This window comes from Danio aesculapii, chromosome 5 (genome assembly GCF_903798145.1).
Source record: "Danio aesculapii chromosome 5, fDanAes4.1, whole genome shotgun sequence".
NCBI lineage: Eukaryota > Metazoa > Chordata > Actinopteri > Cypriniformes > Danionidae > Danio > Danio aesculapii.
Window position 1 is genome coordinate 24,340,207 of NC_079439.1, and position 22,433 is coordinate 24,362,639.

The 22,433-nt window shown below is 35.4% G+C and overlaps 1 protein-coding gene across 1 annotated transcript; it reads left to right on the forward strand.

Moving 5' to 3' along the window:
* On the forward strand, positions 1-22,433 carry zdhhc15a (zinc finger DHHC-type palmitoyltransferase 15a). Its single transcript, XM_056457649.1, has 12 exons — positions 1-126; positions 1,001-1,027; positions 1,123-1,217; positions 3,726-3,846; positions 9,035-9,104; positions 9,520-9,552; positions 12,895-13,015; positions 15,103-15,235; positions 16,305-16,431; positions 18,221-18,321; positions 21,981-22,040; positions 22,112-22,433. Exons 1-11 carry the CDS (start codon positions 9-11, stop codon positions 22,019-22,021), a joined length of 987 nt encoding a protein of 328 aa, XP_056313624.1. The 5' UTR covers positions 1-8; the 3' UTR covers positions 22,022-22,040; positions 22,112-22,433.

Sequence of the window (22,433 nt, forward strand, 5' to 3'; positions counted from 1 at the left end):
ACACAGTGATGCTTCTGCCCGCGTGTCTCCGGCGCTGCGCGCGGCTTCTCTTCTGGATCCCGGTTCTAATCATTATCGTGGTCGTGATGTGGTCATACTACGCCTATGTCGTTCACTTCTGTTGGAGTGAGTAATAATTTTGCACAGTCTTTCAAAGTAGAGTTTAATGTCGCAGATTTATTGATATTAAAAGGCTGGACTTTTTATTAAACGTACAAAAAAGTCTAGAAGAGAGCTTAATCGACGGTACAAATTTGGGTTTGTTTTTTATAAGTTATGTTTTTTAGACTTTGATATGACTGTTTACTATGGATTAAAGTTGTTTTGAATTTCACAATATCATGTTATCTGTGTTATTTATTTGTAGATGTTTTAAAATCAACTAAATCATGTGAGTTTTAAATTTCTGTATGATATACTTGTTGAAAATAAATTATGCTATCCACAATCATCACAAAATGTATTTTAGTTCAAAATGCTAATCTACTAAACATTTTATTTCTACCTGGAATCCATTGTGTATGAAGCCATGCAGTGCGATTGGTGGAATAGAAATGTAGTCGTTGGACATATACATCCATGTAGCTTATGACTTGTTGGTTAAATTGATGGTGTTCCGCTTATTAATCCGGATAAGTTTTGTTTGCAAATCTAAAACTTGATTTATTAACCCTTTAGCTTTTACTTCTAAAAATGGACCAATTTCTTTGGTTAAATTGTGTTTGACACCACTAAGAATGTAAAAAATTAATGTAACACAACTTTGTTTGTATGTCAGTTTGATTTTATATTATTCTTAATAGTTTTTACCATGACGATTAATCCGACATGGCATTAAATAAAAGATACAATGCAAATTCATTTGGACTTTTTTTGTTTTAAAGATAACCCATGAACAAAAGGTCAACTAGTTGATTATGATGCCAGTTAAAGGGTTAACATGGATAAGGACTCATGTTATGAATGATTGCTTTGAATTTTGTTAATTTTTGTTTGACAGTCCTGCTGACCAGTGCAACACAGAGAGGTATGGGGTTCTAGAAAGATTTTATGTGAAAATAATTAATTCTGATGTTTTCCACTTTCTTTGGTAATTGTAAGTGTACACATTGTCTCTATCAGTGGTGTTCCTTTGCCTGTTCCACCTGTGTTTTGGGATGTTCTCGTGGTCATTTTGGAAAGCAGTGTCCACTCCACCATCTTCTCCTTCTGTGGAGGTACAGTAACATTATAGAAGGTTCTTTGTCAAAACATTAAACTCAAGTTCACCTACTGAACTGGAGATTTTGGATATGTTGCTGCAGCAATGTTTTTATACTCTGAAGCACCTACCTTTGGTAGTTTGAGTAATGTAGTATGACTACTTGATTCACTCACTTTAAACCTGTCATCACCATAGATGGTTCAAAATAATCAGATATTACCAAACTTAGCCAAATATGAATTACTGCATATTTCTCACGATTCTTGTAATTCATAACTGAAAACAAGTAATAATATTACAATAATGTAATTTAACCACATTTGGCATCAAATTGAAGGCACTGCACAACAAGGACTAAAGATGAAATAAAATGTTGTTTTCATTCTAAGTCTTAAAAATCCACTTCACAAACTGTAATAATATCAGAACAGATATCATTATTATTGGAATTACCTTTAGATTTTTTTCAATACAGATGAACAACAAAAGCATCACAGCTTATCACATATTATTCAATTTATCCTGCAACAAAACTGCAGTACATGACTTTAATAAACAATGATATTTTATTCTGGTGTGGAAACTTGATTATTTATTAATTTAGCTATCATTTTAGTTGGTATTCTTGCTGGTGCACATGCCTTTAAAAGGCAGTGTGCAAAGTGTTTACAGTTATTTTCAATAGATTGTAATAAATTCAGATTTTTTTTCTCACTACATTGCCTTTAAAAAGAATGTTCACCCAGAAGTATTAAATGACGTGGTGTCGAGTGTTACAAACATTTGTTTCTTTCTGTTTTTTAGGAACATAAAATTTTGATGAATATTGGAGACCTGAAACCTTTGCCATCCATAGTAGGGAGGGGGGAAAATACTATTGTCAATGTCTATCAGTGGCTTGTATTCTTGAAAGCAACTGATAGACATTGACAATAGTATTTCCCCCCTCCCTACTATGGATGGCAATGGCTTCAGGTCTCCAATATTCATCAGAATTTAATGTTAGGTACAAATGGAGGGCGAGTGAATAATGACAACGCTCAAACTTTTCCTTCAAATTCCATAAAAGCATTTCATTAAAGGCATAGTTCACTCAAAAAAAAAAAACAATTCTGCCCTCATTTACTTACCCTGAAATATTTCCAAACCTGTTTGAGCTTCTTTCTTCTGTTAAACACAGAAGATGTTTTGAAAAAAGCTGGAAATCTGTAACCGTTGACTTCCATATTTTCCATGATTTTCCTAATGTGGAAGTCAAACCTGTAATGCTTTTCAGCATTCTTCAAAGTGTCTTCTTTAGTATTCAGCATAATAAAAAACGCTTTAAGTTTTGAAACCATTTGAGGGTGAGTAAAAATTCTCATTTTGGGGTGAACGTGCGGAATTCGAGAGATTAATCTATGCCTTTATATCATCACGCTTGGACTACTGGAACTCAATTTATGTGGGTATTGGCCAATCCTATATAAATCGTCTTCAAGTGGTCTAAAATGCAGCTGCTTGGCAAATTACTGGCACCCGCAAGTTTCAAAACATTACTCCTATTCTGTGTTCCATAAATTGGTTGCCGATATGTTTTAGAATTGAGTTTATAAAAAAAAAATAAATAGTCGGCACAATAGCCTAGTGTTTAGTGCGCTGACATATGGTGTAGTAGCACTTCAGGGACGTCCTGAGTTCGAATCCCGGCTCAAGGACATTTCCTATCCCTACCCCACTTCGCTTCCTGTCTGAAATACTGTCCTTTCCACTTAATAAAGGCAAATAAATAAATCTTTAAATAATAATAAATTTAAAAAGCTGTATGATTTTAAGGTATTAAATGGCCAGGATTCGACTGATCTCTCTAATCTTATTACTGTTAAAATATCTAACAGATGTTTATGGTCATCAAATTAGAAATTTCCAGATCCAAATTGAAGAAAAGAGATCGAGCTTTCTCTGTAGGCTGCATGTCCATTTATTGGAACAATTTCCAATAAATCTTTGATCAGAAGTAAATTTAAACTACACCTCCTAGAAAGAGCTTTTAAATTGGGAGAAAATTGATGCTGTTGTACCTATCTGGTGTCTTGGTATTTATCGTTGATGCTGTGTGGTATGTTTGATCTGTTGCTGTCTATTTTTGATAATTTGCTTTTAGGTTTGTATAGCACAATGGTCAACATCTGTTGTTTTATTGCAGTTTATAAATAAATTAAACTAACTCTTACTTTAATTAGGGAATGTAAATAATAGCCTATCTTCATAGCATGGGTATGGCCTTCCATCACTGTACTATAGTAAACCTCATGACTGTTTTGCAAGTGGAATTTAATCTACTTCACATTTCTGCTGGCTTCACCCTTCAGTTAAAAGAGATCAGTAGATTCAGGCTCTTACGGGGGTCAGTCCATCCACTCGCAAGTTATTCAAGTCAGGCATGTCATACGTGACAAATGAGAGTAAAAGAAACCCCTCTCCCTCTCAGTGCTCCGACATCTAATTTACTAATTGTGTGTGTGCGGGTGTCTGTGTTCAGTTTCAGTTCTCTACTTCAGACTCGCTGCTCTATGAGCTTGAACGTGACGGTGTGGAGAAGAGTCCGATTCTTCTGGAAATCTCCCAGAAGCTCCCAGTTCACACACGTACAGCAACTGGAGGTCAGGAAACTCTTGAGTGCTATTACTAATTAGTTGCAGCTTAAATAACAAAACTAAACAGGACCTGGACCAAATGTAACTCTGTTCACGATGAACCTGTGAGCATTAGCACCGTGTAATTGAGGCGAAGACACTGAACTCTAGATTCCTCCACAGTCACTGAATCTGCTATTAGTGGGTTTTGAATGGCTTTCAGTGAATCTGCTTCAGTGGTTTCTGCACTGCTTTGTTACAGATTGGAATAATCAGATGCTGATTATTTAGAGCTGTGGCATTGGAAATGTTTAAGTTTGATGTTGATTCACAAGGAATGACTCTTTTGGGCCCGGGTTAGTGAAGTGAGCCTTTGTCAAGTATGGTTATCACCTATACTCGAAATTGGTTTTCGGCTTTTAACCCATGCAAGTGTGCACAAACACATTTTGAGTGAGGAGTGAGAGCACACACACAAACATACACTGTGAGCATGCACCTGGAGCAGTGGGCAGCTTTTCGAAGTGAATTGAACCTGCAGCCTTGAGAAGGGTAAAATGGAGGTCGGAGCCAGCTCCAAATGGGTGGGTCTTTAGTTCTAAGTGGGCTGTACAAAACTGGAGCTTTTATTTATTTTATTTATTTATTTATGTACATAACACGGAGTCCAAAATTGTGCTTGATGAATGTCTACACCTACCCCAACCTTAAACCAAACCTCATAGTAACTGTTGTGTTTTATTAACTTCTACACCTACCCTAATTCCAACTGCTCCACCTAAAACCAGCCCACCTGCGGCTTAAGTCGCTTCCCATTGGAGGCCACCCAAACTACTTGCGGTGTAATACCTCTAACTTGGAGGTCTACGGGCTGCAGTGATGCCTACTTGGCAGCCTTTGGGTCACCAGTCCAACTCACTAGGCCACAATTTATAGGGCCACATTGCCCCCAAAATCAAAGATTGAACTAGTTTGCGGGAAAAAAAAGTTTGTTTCAGAAGTTGAACAGCATGCTTAACTTTCTGGTAACTTCCGGTAGCTCCACTTTTGACTTTGAAATCTTCTCCAGAAGTATCTTTTGTATGAAGTGATCTATAAAGAAATGTTCACAAAATCTTGTGCAAACATCCACATCAGATGCTTTAACTGCTGTTTTTTTTACCACTGTAATTTGTTATTTACATATTTAAGCATATTGTCTCAGCAGCTATATTGCTGCTCATGTATTTTAAAGTATAGTTGGCCATAAGTGAGGAGCGAAAAACTCTTTGCTGGGTTAATCTTTGTGACTATATCCAGGCCATTATTCGTCATTTTTTAAGTGAATAAGAAACATGTCATCTGTATAGCCTGATTTCCGAAACCAATGACTTACGAGTTAAATGAGTTGTCGAATGCTTCAAAAATTATGTATTTTTCTGCCATCACATTGTGTTATTCTTTTAATTAAATTGTAAGTGTGGGATACTGTGCATTGAGCCGGTTTTATTCAGAATATAAGCCAGACAGGCTTGTTCTCTAAAACCTAAGGGGCTTTTTTCTGCAGAAACAACTGGCTGGATGCACATTATCTCATACATGGCTACTTGTCACCAAATGTAACTATTGGACACAAAATATTGAACTAATCTGAGCTTATTAAACATAAAGCTTGCAGTAAGAAAAAAATAGTTGGATGTGGTATAGATTAAACTTTTTATTATTGTGTATGTACTAGGGCTGCACAATATATATAGTTTCAGCACTGATATCACATTGTGATAATTCGCAATAGACACATTGCAGGATATGCAATGTTGAGTTTGTATTACAATTTATCATGTGCAATATGTTTTCCTGTGATTGTAACATGATTTTAAAAGCATTAAGAAATTGTACCATTTGTGACTTTACCAATGATTCATTTTATTGAATTATTTTTAGTTTTATCATTCAGTTAATGTACTTGATTACTGTTAGACTCGGGAAATGATAAAACACCTTATTTTTGTTGTATCTTTTTCTTGATTGTATTTATAGTTTGTTATGCTTGAAAATACTCAACGTGCAAATACAGAAATGCACTGCAAATAGCACAGAACACAACGAATATGTGTCTGGGAAATTTATAAATTGTTTATTAGATTTTATGGAGATGCAGTCCCACTGCAGAATCATACCAATTGATTTAACATCATAAATTCTTTCCAAATAGAGATATTAAGTCATCTGGTGAAATTTGATTCATATCGCAAAATAAGAAATGAGATAATCGTAATGCTAGATTTTTTTCAATATCGTGCAGCCCTAGTACATGATCAGTGTTTTGTGTCATTGGATATTTGCGCTCATATAGCCATGAAATAAGTGGGATAATGTATATCTAGATGTTTGTTTTCATATAATAAAGCCCACATTTATATTTGGCTGCTGATGAACCTGTCAGGCTTTATTCTGAGAGAACAACTGGCCTAATGTGCATTATACCTTACATAACATGGTTTGTAATGTCATCATTGACCATTCAGACTAAAGTATATCAGAGAGCCGAGTAATAAACTGTAAAAAATTACTTAATCAATAGAACTGACGTCAACACAACCAACAATAGAATAGATAGTTGGACAGAGAGATAGAGATACAAAGAAAGAACAGTACTAGTGATAATAGAAAAAAACTATATTTTTTTCTTAGTGAATAAACAAATAATTTTAATACAAAATAAATAACTACATAACTGCATATGCTTTATATATCAATTTCTACAGATTGCCCATTTGATTATGTATGTGTATATATATATATATATATATATATATATATATATATATATATATATATAAAATAACTATTATTATTATATATTTTTAATAAGTATTCTTATTGAATATATGCATAACATTATGTAGAATGTAAGAATGCAAAGAGTATCAGGACTTTTTTTTAACAATTAGCAAAAGAAAAATAATAACAAAAAACAAATACTACCCAACCCCCATCCATACATGGGATAATTGTCTGAAATTTTGTCAAAACATTTCTCATTTTGATGTTATGTGAAATTGAAATGGTTGGTAGTAATAATAAATCAAAACAATAATGTGGAGAAATGATGCACAAATAAATTACATTTACAAATATGATAAAACATTGAATTAAAACAAAAACATAAAATAAGAGAAAGTAAAAAGACTAGCAAAACTAACAATTATTATATGAAATAGAAAAATACTAAAGTCTAACAGAAGTAATGTGTGAAGAAAAGGGCCCCAAAAATAATCAAAGTCTGCAGGCTTGTGTGACAGAATATACCATTTTCTCAGGGGTACTAAGGTACAAGCTCATTGATCCAATGTTTTTTTTTTTTCTCAGGGGGGTTCTCAGATTGCCAATTATTTTATTTTTGGGTTTTTTCACCTTTAATTGAGATAGGACAGTGGAGATTTGAGACAGGAAAGTATTGAGAGAAGGGAGGAGTTGGCAAAGGACCTTGAGCCGGGAATCGAACTCGGGTCGCCGTGAGCACCATGTTGCTATATGTCGGCGCACTTAACCACTAGGCTACTGGCGCCGACCAGATTGCCATTTTTAAGTGAAGTTTATTTATGAACTAATTTCCAGAGGATCGCATGCTTACGGTTGCTTGCGGCTGGTCCAGCATTATCCAATGTATGATTCACTAATCAGACGATTCCTAAGCCACTATAAATACCCTAAGTACTAAATAACAGCCATCTTCATATTGAAGAATCCCCCCTTCCAGCCCTATTCCTCCTCCTTTCCTATGGGTGGCACGGTGGCCCAGTGGTTAGTACTGTTACCTCACAGCAAGAACGTCACTGGTTCTAGTTCTTTCCAAGCCAGCCAACATTTCTGTGCGGAGTATGCACGTTCTCCCCGTGCTCACATGGGTTTTCCCCGGTTTCCTCCCACCCTCCAAAAACATGCAACTTAAGTTAATTGATTAATCCAAATTGGCCCCATAGACATGCACCTAGTAACTAGTTATCTCTTAAGAGCAATCACTATCTGTTAATTAGCTACTACAGCAGGGGAGTTCTCGAGATCCACCTGAGCTCAAACTCCCCTCTCACCTTGCAAACGGGAGGGAGCCCAGAGCTTGAGGATCTTCTGAGCTCATGGCTCTCTCCCGGGACAGCATGCCAAACAAGCTTTATAATCTATCATCAGCTACGTTTGAACTCTTGAAGTATACCTTTTTAGCTGCAGTGCTTGCAAGCAAAATAAAATAGATGTTGTGGTAGGTCAGTTGAAGTTAACTGACATCACCTAGTATCCAAATTTTAGGATCTGAATCAATTTGTTTTTTTTGATATTTCAGAAGATGAAGCAATGACAAACTTCCAGAATGTCTCCAAAACTAGACCGCTGCAGAGCATATGAAGAAGGTTCCCAGTAGATAGTTTACACCTTTGACACATGGCAGAGGTCTTGAAACTAAATTAGTTTAGTCTATAGGAGGTGTAATATGTTCTATGCAAAATATTAAATAACATTTATCTGTCTTTAGTGGATACTAATACATTTGTGATGCTTCTGAAAGAGTACTCCGATCACTACCAGTGTAAGAACATTCCAAGTCTGATTCCCATGTTTGCTTTAATAAGAATCTTTGATTATGGAGATTATTAAGAATACTGTGTATGGAGGAGGTTAAACTCTTTGTAGATACATATCTAGAATTGAGCAATCGGTCTTCCAATAGAGATTTCCTAGGTATGTTAGGGAATGACTCCACTGATTTACTTCTAACCCGTTGTCTTATTTGTAAGCATTTAAAAATAGTGCTTAGGTAAATCAAACTATTCACATAATCCCATTAATATTTGGAGAGATTTCCATTTTTTAATTGATTTAAAGCCATTTCACAAACCCAAATATCCAAAATACATCTGTATTCCGTTAAATGCTGTAAATTTCATACAAAAATACTGCTTATTTTCTTCATCTTGTTATTCTTATTATATTATTAATTTTAAGGATTGGTGTGATCTATTTGTGGATTTAAAGCCTTTATTAAACCTAGATAGGTCAGTAGTAGATGCCTGTTGAAACATAGATTAATATCTGAGTTCTTAATTTCATGTTAACGATAAATGATCTACTAATATACTGTAAGATATTCTACAATGAACCTATGCTATTGTACTAAATGTATGAGAGAAAAAAATAGTTTATTTATTTATTTGCTTGTCTGTGTGTGTGTTCATCTCAGCTATCAGGTTCTGTCATCGCTGCCAGTTGATCAAACCAGATCGCTGCCATCACTGCTCCGTCTGCCAAACGTAAGAATCCGCCTCTCTGTTTCTCGTGTCTGTGTGTATCAGTGCATCTCCCACTCATCTACACACTCCTGCCTGAATGAAAGCGAGACGTAGAAATGCGATCTGCGAGCGTGTGCGATAATTACAGGATGTTGTTGAAGCTCTTGGTCACATTTATATAAGCGAATCTTCTCAAATGAGTTTCGCTCTGTCAGGATCAGGTTTCCAGCCTTTGATTAAAGTCCAGCTCGGAGTGTATGAGCGAGAGTGAGTGAGATGGAGGAGAATGATGATGTGTCTGTGTGCTTGTGGAGATTTTCTATGTGTGTGTGTGTGTCTGATTACACTGGGTTTTTATTATTATTTAATGAGAATAGTTCTTGTGGCCTGTGCACTTCACTCCTGCGGTCTGTCTCTTTTTTTCTTTCTTTTGTAGGTGTGTGTTAAAGATGGATCATCACTGCCTGTGGTTTGTAAACTCTCACATTTTACACTGTTTATACAATGAAATGTATGTTAAAATAAGATACCCAGTGGTGGGAGGAAAAAAATCATACGCAAGTAAAAGTACCATTATTTGCCTAAAAATGTAGTGCAAGTAGAGTAAAAGTATCTGTTGTAAATATTACTCGAGTAAAAAGTAGCCGTTTTAAAAGTACTCAAGAGTAGTGAGTATTATGCTGTAAAAAGCTGATGTATTTTCATGTAATTTGTGGATGTGTGTAAACGTAACATTCTGTAGTGCATTTAATCATTTCCCAGCAGGCACACAACGTCATAAGATACTAATATTAGGTTAGATTTAGGTTGTGATGTCAGGTGACCAAAATTCAATGTCTAGCCAGCGTCTAAGGACAAAGTTATTTTGATGTTCAATATCAACGTCAAATGAATAGTTGATTTTAGGTTGTGTTAGAAAAATCCAAAAATCCAACATCATATTGACGTCAAATACTGACATTTATTCATCAGGTATTGCAACCAAAATCCAACGTTTGATAGACGTTTTTAAAAATCTATTTCTTTATGAATCACACACAAACTGGTGGATATTTTAATATAAAATGTGTGTGTGTGTGTGTGTATGTGTGTGTGTGTGTGTGTGTGTGTGTGCGTGTGTGCGTGTGTGCGTGTGTGTGTGTGTGTGTTTGTGCGTATTATTGTAATGAATGAATTAGCACATGATTCTTTAGAATTGCAGCTATACGTTTCAGACATTTTCCATTCATATTCCTTTAACTGAGATGCAACAAATGTATCATTTATAGTAAAACTGAATCTTTATTCTAATATTAATGTCAATTATTTCAAATAGTTTAATTGTGAATGGGAACATTTGATTACTAATTTTTGTTTAAACTGTTGTTGCACTTTTTAAACCACAAAACAAGTGTGACAATAACATAGTTAACAGTATCCACCATTTTGTGCTTTAGCTCAAGATGCTAACGTGAAAACAACCAGATAACACATGGCAAGTCTAAAATCAAATTGTATGTATTCATATTAATGCTTTTAAAAATTGTATGAGAAATTCACTGAAATATCACAATAGCAGAGTTGAAATATTAAATCTACTGTTGGTTTATTCTAAACATTTTGTACAAATGTATGAGAGTAGAATAAATGTAATGCCTAAATGACTTCTAGAGTTTCCTGCCAGAGGAGGTGACATCACTTGAAGCAAATTATTTGCTTTCTCTATAGACCCTTTTCACATTTCCGGGTTTCTAAGTAGTGGAAGTCGTCATAGTTGAGAAAACTTTAAGCGCAGTGACAAATAATTTTTTTACAATCTTTTTTTAAAATAAAAAGGAAAAAAAAAAAAATTGTGAGACCGATGACGTCATATTTACTGTCATGTCCCATAGACGCTGCATTAGAAACACCTCGCACATAGGCAATTAGTTTTTTGTAATTTAAAGCAAAGATGATATACTAAATATATATCATACATAAAAAATGTTCATACGTTTTTAAAAAAAAATCTAAATATTAAAAGCTTTCAAGGATTTAAGATGCTGATGACCGCTAAACGAGTCATAACTGGCTTGTGAAAAGAGTTTGTTAGTCCTTTGTTGATGTTGTGTTGTGTTGTCCCAACACAAATCAATTAAGTTAAATTGATTCTTTGTTCAATCATCTTAAATTTAAAAAATAATTAAGTTAAGTAACAATTTTAGTTAATTTGAGTAATCGGCAAAAATAAAATTGTTTGGAATGAAAAACATTTTTATAGATAAAATGTATTTCGCATTATTTAAAAACTGTTTCATGGTTCAAGTTATCAGAGAATATTAACAGCAATTACCTTCATTGGATTTAATACAATTATTTTAAATAACTCATGTTTAAAAAATCCACGTCTTATTATTTTTAATAACATAAAAGCAGTATAAAGAATACCTTGAAATTAAAGGAGACAACAAATTTTTTTTGGATACATGTTCACTTTTATATTAAAATGATTAGTTTTTCGCACTGTAATGGTTTGTCAGTATTAAAAAAAACACTATACAGTTGAAGTCAGAATTATTAGCCCCCTGTTTATTTTTCCCCAATTTCTGTTTAACGGAGAGCAGATTTTTTTCAACACATTTCTAAACATAATAGTTTTCATAACTCATTTTTATTAAATGATTTATTTTAACTTTGCTGTGATGACAGTAAATAATAATTTACTAAATATTTTTCAAGACACTTCTATACAGATTAAAGTGACATTTAAAGGCTTAACTAGGTTAAACTAGGCAGGTTAGGGTAATTAGACAAGTTATTGTATAACAATGGTTTGTTCTCTAGACTATTGTAAAAAATATAGCTTAAGGGGGATTTTTAAATGTTTTAAAATAAGCTTCTCCTGCTCACCAAGACTGCATTTATTTAATCTAAAATACAGTACACGTTGTAAAATTGTGAAATGTTATTGCACTGTAAAATAACTGTTCAAATGTAGTTTTTCATGTAATAATTTATTCCAGGGAGTTTGATGAATTTTCAGCTACATTACTGCAGTCTTCAGAGTCACATGATCCTTCAGATATCACTCTAATATTTTACTCTAATATAGTGCTTCTTAGACTTTACACACCTGAAACTTGTCTATAGCACTAATTCACTGTTGCTCTTATAGTTGTGTAAATTGCTTCCTCGTCCTCATTTGTAAGTCGCTTTGGATGAAAGCGTCTGCTAAATGACTAAATGTAAAATGTAATATTAATTATTATTGCTATTATTGCTATTATTATTATTGGTAATAGTAATAAAAGCAATAATGTCTGGAGTAATCATTTCATTTGAAACTACATACAATAAGAAAGCAATTATTTTATATTGTTATAAATATTTAACAATGCCTTCATGCTCAGAATCATTTTCTTAAAAAAAAAAAAAGCATGAAAAAAAAAAAACAGACCCCGAACTTTTGACCGGTAGTGTATATTTGACAAATCTTTGGACACTAATAAAGCTTTATTTATAGTCGCATTAATCTAATTGACCCACACTAAATGTGTGTTGTTTTTTCTACATTGGTCGATTTTAGTTCTATTTCTTGAGGGGAAAATAAGTGTATTTGAGGCTCTTCTGTAGCCTTTACTAAAATGTAAAGGCTTTTAAAAACAAACTGGTTAAAACTGACCTGAATGTGTTGTGTGTTTCTGAATGTGCGTGCTCTTGGACTATTGAGCCAAATAAAGGCTTTCATTTAACTAGTTATTGCCATTGACTTGAGAATGTTGCATCTTGTTTATTGATAACAATGTAATTTGTTGTCCTCTTCTTTGTGCTGTGTTGTTGTGAGTGTTTTCAGGCTGAACAACTGTATGGGATTCTCCAACTATAAGTTCTTCATGCTGTTCCTCCTTTACTCGCTGCTGTACTGTCTGCTCATAGTCTCCACCGTCACACCGACCGTCATCCAGCTGTGGCGGGTGGGTGATCTCTGTGTGCCTCTGCAATACACCTTTCAGTAAGATTTAAGAAGCTACTCTGTTCACACAGCACTTGCCATCAATCATTTTAATTAATTTTATTAGAAAGTATGATTCAAAATTATGTAATGTGATGGTCGATTTTGTTTCATTATTTCTGCAGTGTAATGGACTCTCATTTATGCCATTATTAAGAAATAATTCATTTACAATATTAAAATACACTGTAAAAAACAAACAAACAATACTTTTACAGCATTTGTGAAACTATAAGGGTTAGTTTACCCCTTAAATCAAAGTTGTTGTCATTTGTCTCATTTCAGACCATAGGAAATTGAGATCAAAATCCCATGTGAACTGAATGCTTTAATCCATATCTTTTAGAGAGATATGACACTTTAGAAGAGGTACAGACATGGAGACTTTTATTTACAAACACAAACTAAACGTAGACTAGTGAACAGTGTTTAGAGCATTCAAATTTGCAAATGGAAGCTCAGACAATGAACTATGACAACCAATCAGGTTCAGTTTGAGCAACCAAAAAGATTTGTTCTTTTGCTTCAAACCAGTGGTTTAGATTATGTATATACAGTTGAAGACAAAATTATAAATGTGTTATTCATTAATAAATTTAATATTAATAAAATAATGAATTAAATGAAAAACAATACTTTATATTAATAGAAAATAATAAATTCCCATCTGATGTTAAGAGAGCAAGAAAAAATATTCACAGTTTTTCCTATTATATCTTTACTGTAGGGAAAGTCTTATTCATTTTAGTTTGCCTGAGTAAAAAAAATTAAGTCAATATTATTAGCCCTGCTAAGTAATTGTTTTTCTATTGGCTACAAAACAAATCACTGTTGTTCAATGATTTGCCTTTTAACCATTCTTGTGTAATTTACCAAAGTAAACTACTTCAGCTTTTACATTTAACTTTAAGTTGAATACTAGTATACTGCAAAATAACGTAAAATACTCTACCTGACAAAAGTCTTGTCGCCTATCCAAGTTTTAGGAACAACAAATAATAACTTTACTTCTATGTTGATCATTTGGCATCAGAAGTGGCTTATATGAAAGGCAAAGGCCTCTAGATTACACTTATTTGACAAAAATAAAATATGATCATGCCTTGGTTTATGATTATTTGATTAGGATTTGATTAGTAAGGTCTGACTTTGCTTAGACAAAAGTCTTGTCACTTAACAGAAATAATGTGCAGTATAGAATATAAAGTCATGGTGCAGTGGAAAAAGAATTAATATTGTGGATGACTCCCATGAGATTTGAGAGCTGCATCCATACATCTCTGCAATGACTCAAATTAATTATTAATAAAGTCATCTGGTATGGCAAAGAAAGTGATCTAGCACGACTTCCAGAGTTCATCAAGATTCTTTGGATTCATCTTCAATGCCTCCTTCATCTTACCCCAGACATGCTCAATAATGTTCATGTCTGGTGATTGGGCTGGCCAATCCTGGTGCACCTTGACCTTCTTTGCTTTCAGGAACTTTGGTGTGCAGGCTGAAATATGAGGAATGCTATCCTGCTGAAGAATTTGCCCTCTCCTGTGGTTTGTAATGTAATGGGCAGCACAAATGTCTTGATCCCTCAGGCTGTTGATGTTGCCATCCACTCTGCAGATCTCTCGCACGCCCACGTACTAAATGTAACCCCAAACCATGACTTTTCCTTCACCAAACTTGACTGATTTGTGTGAAAATCTTGTGTCCATGCAGGTTCCATTAAGTCTTGTGCAGTATTTGTGATGATTGTGTTATTAAAACTTGTTTAAAACTGTGTTGAAACTCTGAAATCTGTTAAACAGCACTTGGGAAATATATATATATATATAGAAAAATAAAACATTTGTCTAATAATTTTAGCTAATAATTTTGTCTTTGCTAATGTGTTAATAATATTGAATTGGACTTCATTGTAGAGTGTTATGTCACCGCTTTTATTATTGCTTTATTATTAATAATTATATTAATAACTGCATTCATACACCAACGACTTCTGTGTTTCTCAGTATCTTACTGTAATATATTAATGAATTTCTCCTTCGTTCTCAGGGCAGACTGTTTGACAGTTGTGTTAAGCTGCATGTTTTGTTCCTGACACTGGTGTCGGCCATATTTGCCATCACACTCTGTTTTTTGCTCATCTTCCACGTTTGGCTCCTCACCAGCAACAAAACTACACTCGGTAAATCCTGCATTACATCTAAACATTGTTTCTAAGCGGTTTTGATGGTATTCCCTTTCTCCCTCTCTCTCAAATTAAATTGTCATTTCAAGAGTTCACACTTAGCTGATGATTGATAATAAAACTTGTTTGGCGTGCTGTCCCGGGAGAGAGCCCTGAGCTTATAAGATCCTCGAGCCCTGGGCTCCCTCCCGCTGCAGGGCGAGAGGGGAGTTTGAGCTCAGGTAGATCTCGATGACTCCCCCTCCTGCTTAGTGTAGCTAAGTATCAGATATGGATGCTGAGAAGGTGTACTCGGAACTTGGCTAAAATATTTTGGATTAATTGTTTAGGGTGCTTGTTTTTGAACTGTGGGAGGAAACCGGAGGACCTGGGCAAAACCAACGGGACCACGGGGAGAACGAGCAAAACTCTGCACAGAAATGTCGCCTGGTTTGGAAAGGAATTAAAACAGGGGCATTCTTGCTGTGAGGCAACAGCGCTAATCACTGGCCACCGTGTCGCCCGTTTGAAAGGAGGGAAAGTAGGGTTGGGTGGGGGTATTTCTTCAAGACGAAGATATTGAGATGAGAAAAGAAAAGAGTTAAGGATCGTCTGATAGGATAATTAATCATGAGCTAAAGTTATAATAGCTGTGAACAATCATAAGCATGTGATCCTCTAGAAATTGGTTTATAAATAAACTTCACTTAAAGTACAAATGAGCTTTATTGTAATGACTTGATCAATGGATATTACATAAACAATGAAAAAAATACATGCATTCTCCCCCCCCAAAAATGTGTGAAATTAAGTAAATACACAGACGCAAAGACAGAAAATGGCTAATGATATTTTAAAAGATGAGGAGGAAGAGATTAAAAATAAACAAATAGAATACACTCCTGAACGTGCATTCAGATGACATACAATAGTGATGTTTCTGACTAGCTTTGTCCACTGGCTGACTCTGTGTATTTATGACAGGCTGATTATTATATTTTGCTGCTTATGATTTTAAATTGGAGTTCTTACCCAGGATATGCCCTTTTCTTCTAAATTTGTAAGAGTTTTTCACTTTTTTTCTCAGAGTGGTTGTCAGTCCCTTTTTTTGTGAGTGGACCAGGAAGTGAGGCGTTTGATGTGGGTGTCCAGGCAAACTTCTTACAAGTGTTTGGAAAGAAAAAAAGACTCTGGTTATTTCCAATATTCAGCAGGTCAGTATTAAACCGCATTCTTTCTTTGGACTTTGGAGTTTTAAAACTCCAAAATCAATGTTATCATCATCAACTTGGTGTAAAGTACAAAAAAAGTGATTTGTGTATGTTTATTAAAGTACATATTCAGTCTTTAAGCAAGCACAGCTTGTCAGTATTTAACTGACAAATGAGCCGCGGAAAACAGGATTGTATGTGCAAAGACGCAAACAGTTTCTTTACCTAGTACCATCACTGACTAATGGCCCATGTGAAAATCTCAGAAGCATCATGAAACAATTTTTGTCATCACTTAAAAAAATCTCTCTCTCAATTCTGTAATTGCTTTATTGGCATGACAAATTTATTATCAAAGCATTTATAAACATTAAAAAGAACATACATAAATATATTTTTAAAAAGCATAGTAAACAGAGTAAATAGTAGTAGGAAATAATAATAATAATAATAATAATAATAATAATAATAATTAAAACAATAAATCAGAATAAACTGTACATTTAACAATCAACATTTTAGGATAAACCAGCAGTAACAATAGTATATTTACAATGATTCACTTACAATAATCTAGACGTCTCTCTCTCTCTCTCTCTCTCTCTCTCTCTCTCTCTCTCTCTCTCTCTCTCTCTCTCTCTCTCTCTCTCTCTCTCTCTCTCTCTCTCTCTCTCTCTCTCTCTCTCTCTCTCTCTCTCTCTTTATTTATATATTTGTGTATATATATATATATATATATATATATATATATATATATATATATATATATAATATATATATATATATATATATATATATATATATATATATAAATATATATATAAATATTTACAATTTATTTTTATTTACATTTTTATGTAAATTTTTTATTTATAATACACAATGCTCAGCATTATTGAGTGCACCCCATTTTGAAAATGAATATTTTTCTCCATTTCTCAGTGAATGTAGCCAATATATTTTGGTGCATTTGAGCAAAACAGATTTTTAAACAGATATATTTATTAAATATTATTTGTCACCAGACATCTTTCGTAATACAAATACATTTAAATATATTGCAACAAAAAAAAAAAAAACTACAACATTTCAACTAAAATTGAGATTTTTTTTGTTTCTCTTGATTATTTTTCTTTTCTCAAAATAAAATGATTTAATATTTTTACCTAACATAAAAATGTAGGTGTACTCATTTATTGACCTTTACCGTAAGTTTTCAGATCCAGATTTGGCTTCAGTGTGGATTAAACTAATATACATGCTCAAATATAAATTGTAAAGCAGCCTATGTGAGTGAGCGTGTACTGCTGTGTGTGTCCATTTGAATGGGTTACATGCAGAGCACAAATTCCTGGGTCACCATATTTGGCCAAGTAATTTTTTTACAAAAAATTATAGTGTTCTTTAATCAAAAAATGCAGCCCTTTACTATTTTAATTCTTCAGAAAATAACAATAAAAAACATCACTATAATGTAGTTTACATTATAGGGATAGTTCACGCAAAACTGAAAATTGTCATTTACTTGTTCCAAACCTGTTTGAGTTTTTCTTCTGTTTAGTACAAATGTCAATACATTTCTCAGTTTCCATATATTGAACCGCCAAAATGAATGAAAACCTAGTAGTGAAATTCATGATTAGTGTCATTTCTGCTGTCAAATGCAAGCTCTCATCTGAGCCAACAGTCAGAAACATGTAAGATGTGTGTTTGATTTCTTTTGACTCTTTGCCACAACACAGAAGGCCATTGCTTATGTTTACCAGCTGTTTCTTTTTAATGTCTATCACAGTGAAGGAGATGGACATTCATTCCCCCTGAGCTGCCAGATGTCATCTCATGGTCCTCCAGTGATGAACGGACTTGAGCGATGTGCCACGCAAGGAACTGTGGGTAAGAAATGCATTTTTTCTATCTGAATTGACCATATGAATGGAATATTATTAAAGAGGAAGTTCACCCAAAGATTAATACTTGGTCATCACTTACTCATCCAAAACAGTTTGAGTTTCTTTCTTCTGTTGAACACTAATGAGGATATACTGAAACATTATGGGGAAAAACAGCCGTTGACTTCCATAGTAGGAACAAAAATATCATGGATGTTAATGGCTGCTTTGGATTGTCAGTAAATGGTGAGGAAATGTTTATTTTATGTTTATATTATTTTATCTCTTCAATCCAGCAGGAAATCTTCCAGTAAAAGGTTGCTGTGACTTTATCAGTGCTGTTAAAGTGATGAGATAGTGTAATACTTAGTTTATTAACATAATATACACTCACCACCCTAAACCTCACTCCTATCCCGGACGAGCTCCCACATGTAACCCATCAGTCCGACTGCACCCCATGCGGTCTGAGCTGAGATCGAACTGACGATTCTTTGCATGGGTGTCGTTTGCTCTAACAAGGAGGTTAAAGACCATGGCCTTTAGTGCCTGTTGCTAGAGCACCTTTAGAGGTCAGAGGAGTGAGGTTTACCTGCATAGCACTTCGCTAGCTGGCCTCTGTTACACTAACCCCCCTAAACCTCATTCCAATTCCGGATGAGCCCCCACATAAAACCCACTGGTCCTACTACACCCAACCTGGTCTGAGCTGGGTCCAAACCTGCGATTCCTTATAAGGGAGTCGTTTGCTCTAACAAGGAAGCTAAAGACCATGGCCTCTAGCACCTGATGCTAGAGCACCTTAAGAGGTCAAAAGAGTGAGATTAATCTGCATAGTACTTTGCTAGCTGGCCTCTGTTACACTCATTACCCTAAACCTCACTCCCATCCCAGACGAGCCCCCACATGTAACCCACCGGTCCTGCTGCACACAACCCTGTCTGAGCTGGGTGAAAAAACCAGCGATTCTTTATATGGGAGTTGGTTGATCTAACAAGGAGGCTAAAGACCATGGCCTCTAGCGCCTGTTGCTAGAGCACCTTTAGAGATCAGAGGAGTGAGGTTAACCTGCATAGCACTTCGCTAGCACTCATCCCCCTAAACCTCACTCCCATACAGGATGAACCCCCACATGTAACCCGCTGGTCCTACTGCACCCATCCCATTCTGAGCTGGGATCGAACCGGCGATTCTTTATATGAGAGTCAGTTGCTCTAACAAGTAGGCTAAAGACCATGGCCTCTAGCGTCTGTCAGAAGAGTAAGCTTTACCTGCATAGCACTTCGCTAGCTGGCCTCCATTACAAAAGGATGACAGCACTGAGCACTGTCCTGTAAAATAATCAAAAATACTGTTTATATTTTAAAGATGTGGCCATTGTGTGACCCACTCTACAAATTTGGCACAAACGTGGCAGATCTTAAACATTGTTGAAGAGTATGGATGATTTATAATGTGAAAGTAAGCTCTTTTCTGTGATTTTGTTTTAGAATTTCTGGTTCATTTGCTTATTCCCAGTAATTTCCCCATAATAAATGGTAGTAAACAGTTGTGCACAGACCACTGTGACAGTGAGAGTACAGGATATATTTTCAAAGTCTTTTAAAGCATGATATATGATTTGATTGGCCATTTTTGGCTACTCTCATACAGTTCCAGCATTGTTGTATTATGTGCAGCTGGCATTAATACTGGGCATGGTGGTGGCCAAGAGGATTATATTGAAATCCACAGTGCTCCCATGTGTTTTCAGAGATAGTTAAACAAGATGACCTCTGTGTTACATACAGAGAAGATACGATTTAATGAAACTAAAATCTGGGGGTCCCTTCCTCCATTACATAACAGTGGTATCTAAAGAATGTTGGCATAGGTGTGATGTGATTTCTATTCTGATTGCATCTCCCTCTCTTGTGTTTTATCTTTCTCCTTTGTGTTTTATGTATTAGGCATTGAAATCATTTATAATTGTTCTTATTTTTTATACACTGTAGTTGTGACAACTAATAAAAGACGATATGGGGAAACGCAAAGAAAAGAAAGTACAAGTTTGCTACATCAAACAGCATATTAAGCAGTTTTTATGACTAAAAATCGATTGAAGTGAATGAGACTAAAAGTCTCGAACCAATAAGGTTCCACTGGCTGCTCCCTCTTATACATAAAAGAATAAAGTCGATAAAATGACATGGAAAGTCCACCAGAAATCCCTGGGCTGGCTTCTCGAAATCCACAGTAAGCGTGCATAATTTTACTTGTGTCAGTCGCCCCCAAACTGAGTTTTCTTGCTAATGAATCAGAGCCCAGTTTGGAGAGAGTCATCCAATTATTTGTCAGCGCTGCAGTCCCAAATCTTTTATTTAGAGGGAGACTGAATTTATCCCAGTTCTCACGCTGTCTCTGAAGGTGATCTCCTCAGTGCTTCTGTCATTAACTTGAGTGTGCTATCACAAAGAGTAGGATTACAAACACACATACTCTAAAATTCCCTCAATGATGTCAAACACACTCCATACGCCGCTCTCAGTAATAATAATAATAATGCTTCAAATTTTTCATAACAGCTGTCTGTTTAAAAGAGAAATTATCTGCTTTTTTTAATAGATAGACGTGTGTTTAATTTTACAGTAATTTTAGAAATAAAAAGGTGGGTTGACACTGCTAGGTTTATACTGCCCTCTTGAGGCCAAAGAAGGGCTGCACCGTCTGAACCAAACTACACTCACTGGCCACTTTATTAGGTACACCTGTCCAACTGCTCGTTAACCCAATGTCTAATCAGCCAATCACATGGCAGGAACTCAACGCATTTAGACATGTAGACATGGTCAAGACGATCTGCTGCAGTTCAAACCGAGCATCAGAATGGGGAGAAATGGTAATTTAAGTGACTTTAAACGTGGCATGGTTGTTGGTGCCAGACGGGCTGGTCTGAGTATTTCAGAAACTGCTGATCTACTGTGATTTTCACACACAAATATTTCTAGGGTTTACAGAGAATGGTCTGATAAAGAAAAAATATCCAGTGAGTGGCAGTTCTGTGGGCGCAAATGCCTTGATGCCAGAGGTTAGAGGAGAATGGCCAGACTGGTTCCAGTTGATAGAAAGGCAACAGTAACTCAAATAACCACTCGTTACAACTGAAGTATGCAAAAGAGCATCTCTGAACGCACAAGTCCAACCTTGAGGTGGATGGGCTACAGCAGCAGAAGACCACACTGGGCGCCACTCCTGTCAGCTAAGAACAGGACAATAAAAGATTAGAATTCGGATGGTAGGGACAGAATTTGGCGTCAACAACATGAAAGCATGGATCCATCCTGCCTTATATCAATGATTCACGCTGCTGGTGGGGGTGTAATGGTGTGGGAGATATTTTCTTGGTACACTTTGGGCCCATTAGTACCAATTGAGCATTGTGTCAATGTATCATGGATGTGCAGCTAACAAATCTGCTGCAACTGCGTGATGCTATCATGTCAATATGGACCAACATATCTGAGAAATATTTCCAGTACCTTGTAGAATCTGTGGCAGGAACGATTAAGGCAGTTTTGAAGGTAAAAGTGGGTCCAACCTGGTACTACTAAGGTGTACCTAATAAAGTGGCCAGTGACTGTATACTGATTTCAGTATATTTGTGTAATTCTGTCCCGCCTTCAGCATCACTCGAGGAGGCCTCTGTCACCATAGCTGTGGACTGACTGGCAGAAATTAAATGAGGTAAGAGAAATTCTTTTCAATTAAAATTTTAAATATAGATTATTAATGAGTTTTTTGTTTTTTATTTCAAGGTTGACGGTTCCTCAGAGTCTCTGGACTGGGCCAGTTCTTGGAAAGATCTCAATCACAGGTTAAGCTGACGGTACCATGGGGTGAGGGTGAACACCTGCCCGAATGCTCAGTTTTCACCTGGAACACTTCCTGCAGCAGCGATCAGGTCTCCGCAAGCTCTCTTTTACTGATCAGGGTGTGAGAGAGCTCGATCAGGTGTCCAGGCTGACTGCTTCAATTCAGTATTTTCTGCTCAAATCTGCTTTAGTGGTTTTCTGTTGAGCATTCTAGCTTTTTTTTGATAAGACTCTTTAATCTATTTAGTAAAGACAGAAAATAAAG

Excerpts from the sequence above, each read along its gene's own strand:
- zdhhc15a (XM_056457649.1), top strand. The coding sequence starts at position 9 with ATGCTTCTGCCCGCGTGTCTCCGGCGCTGCGCGCGGCTTCTCTTCTGG. Across the intron at positions 1,028-1,122 it reads GACCAGTGCAACACAGAGAG|TGGTGTTCCTTTGCCTGTTC; the intron begins GTATGGGGTTCT and ends TGTCTCTATCAG. Across the intron at positions 3,847-9,034 it reads CACACGTACAGCAACTGGAG|CTATCAGGTTCTGTCATCGC; the intron begins GTCAGGAAACTC and ends TGTTCATCTCAG.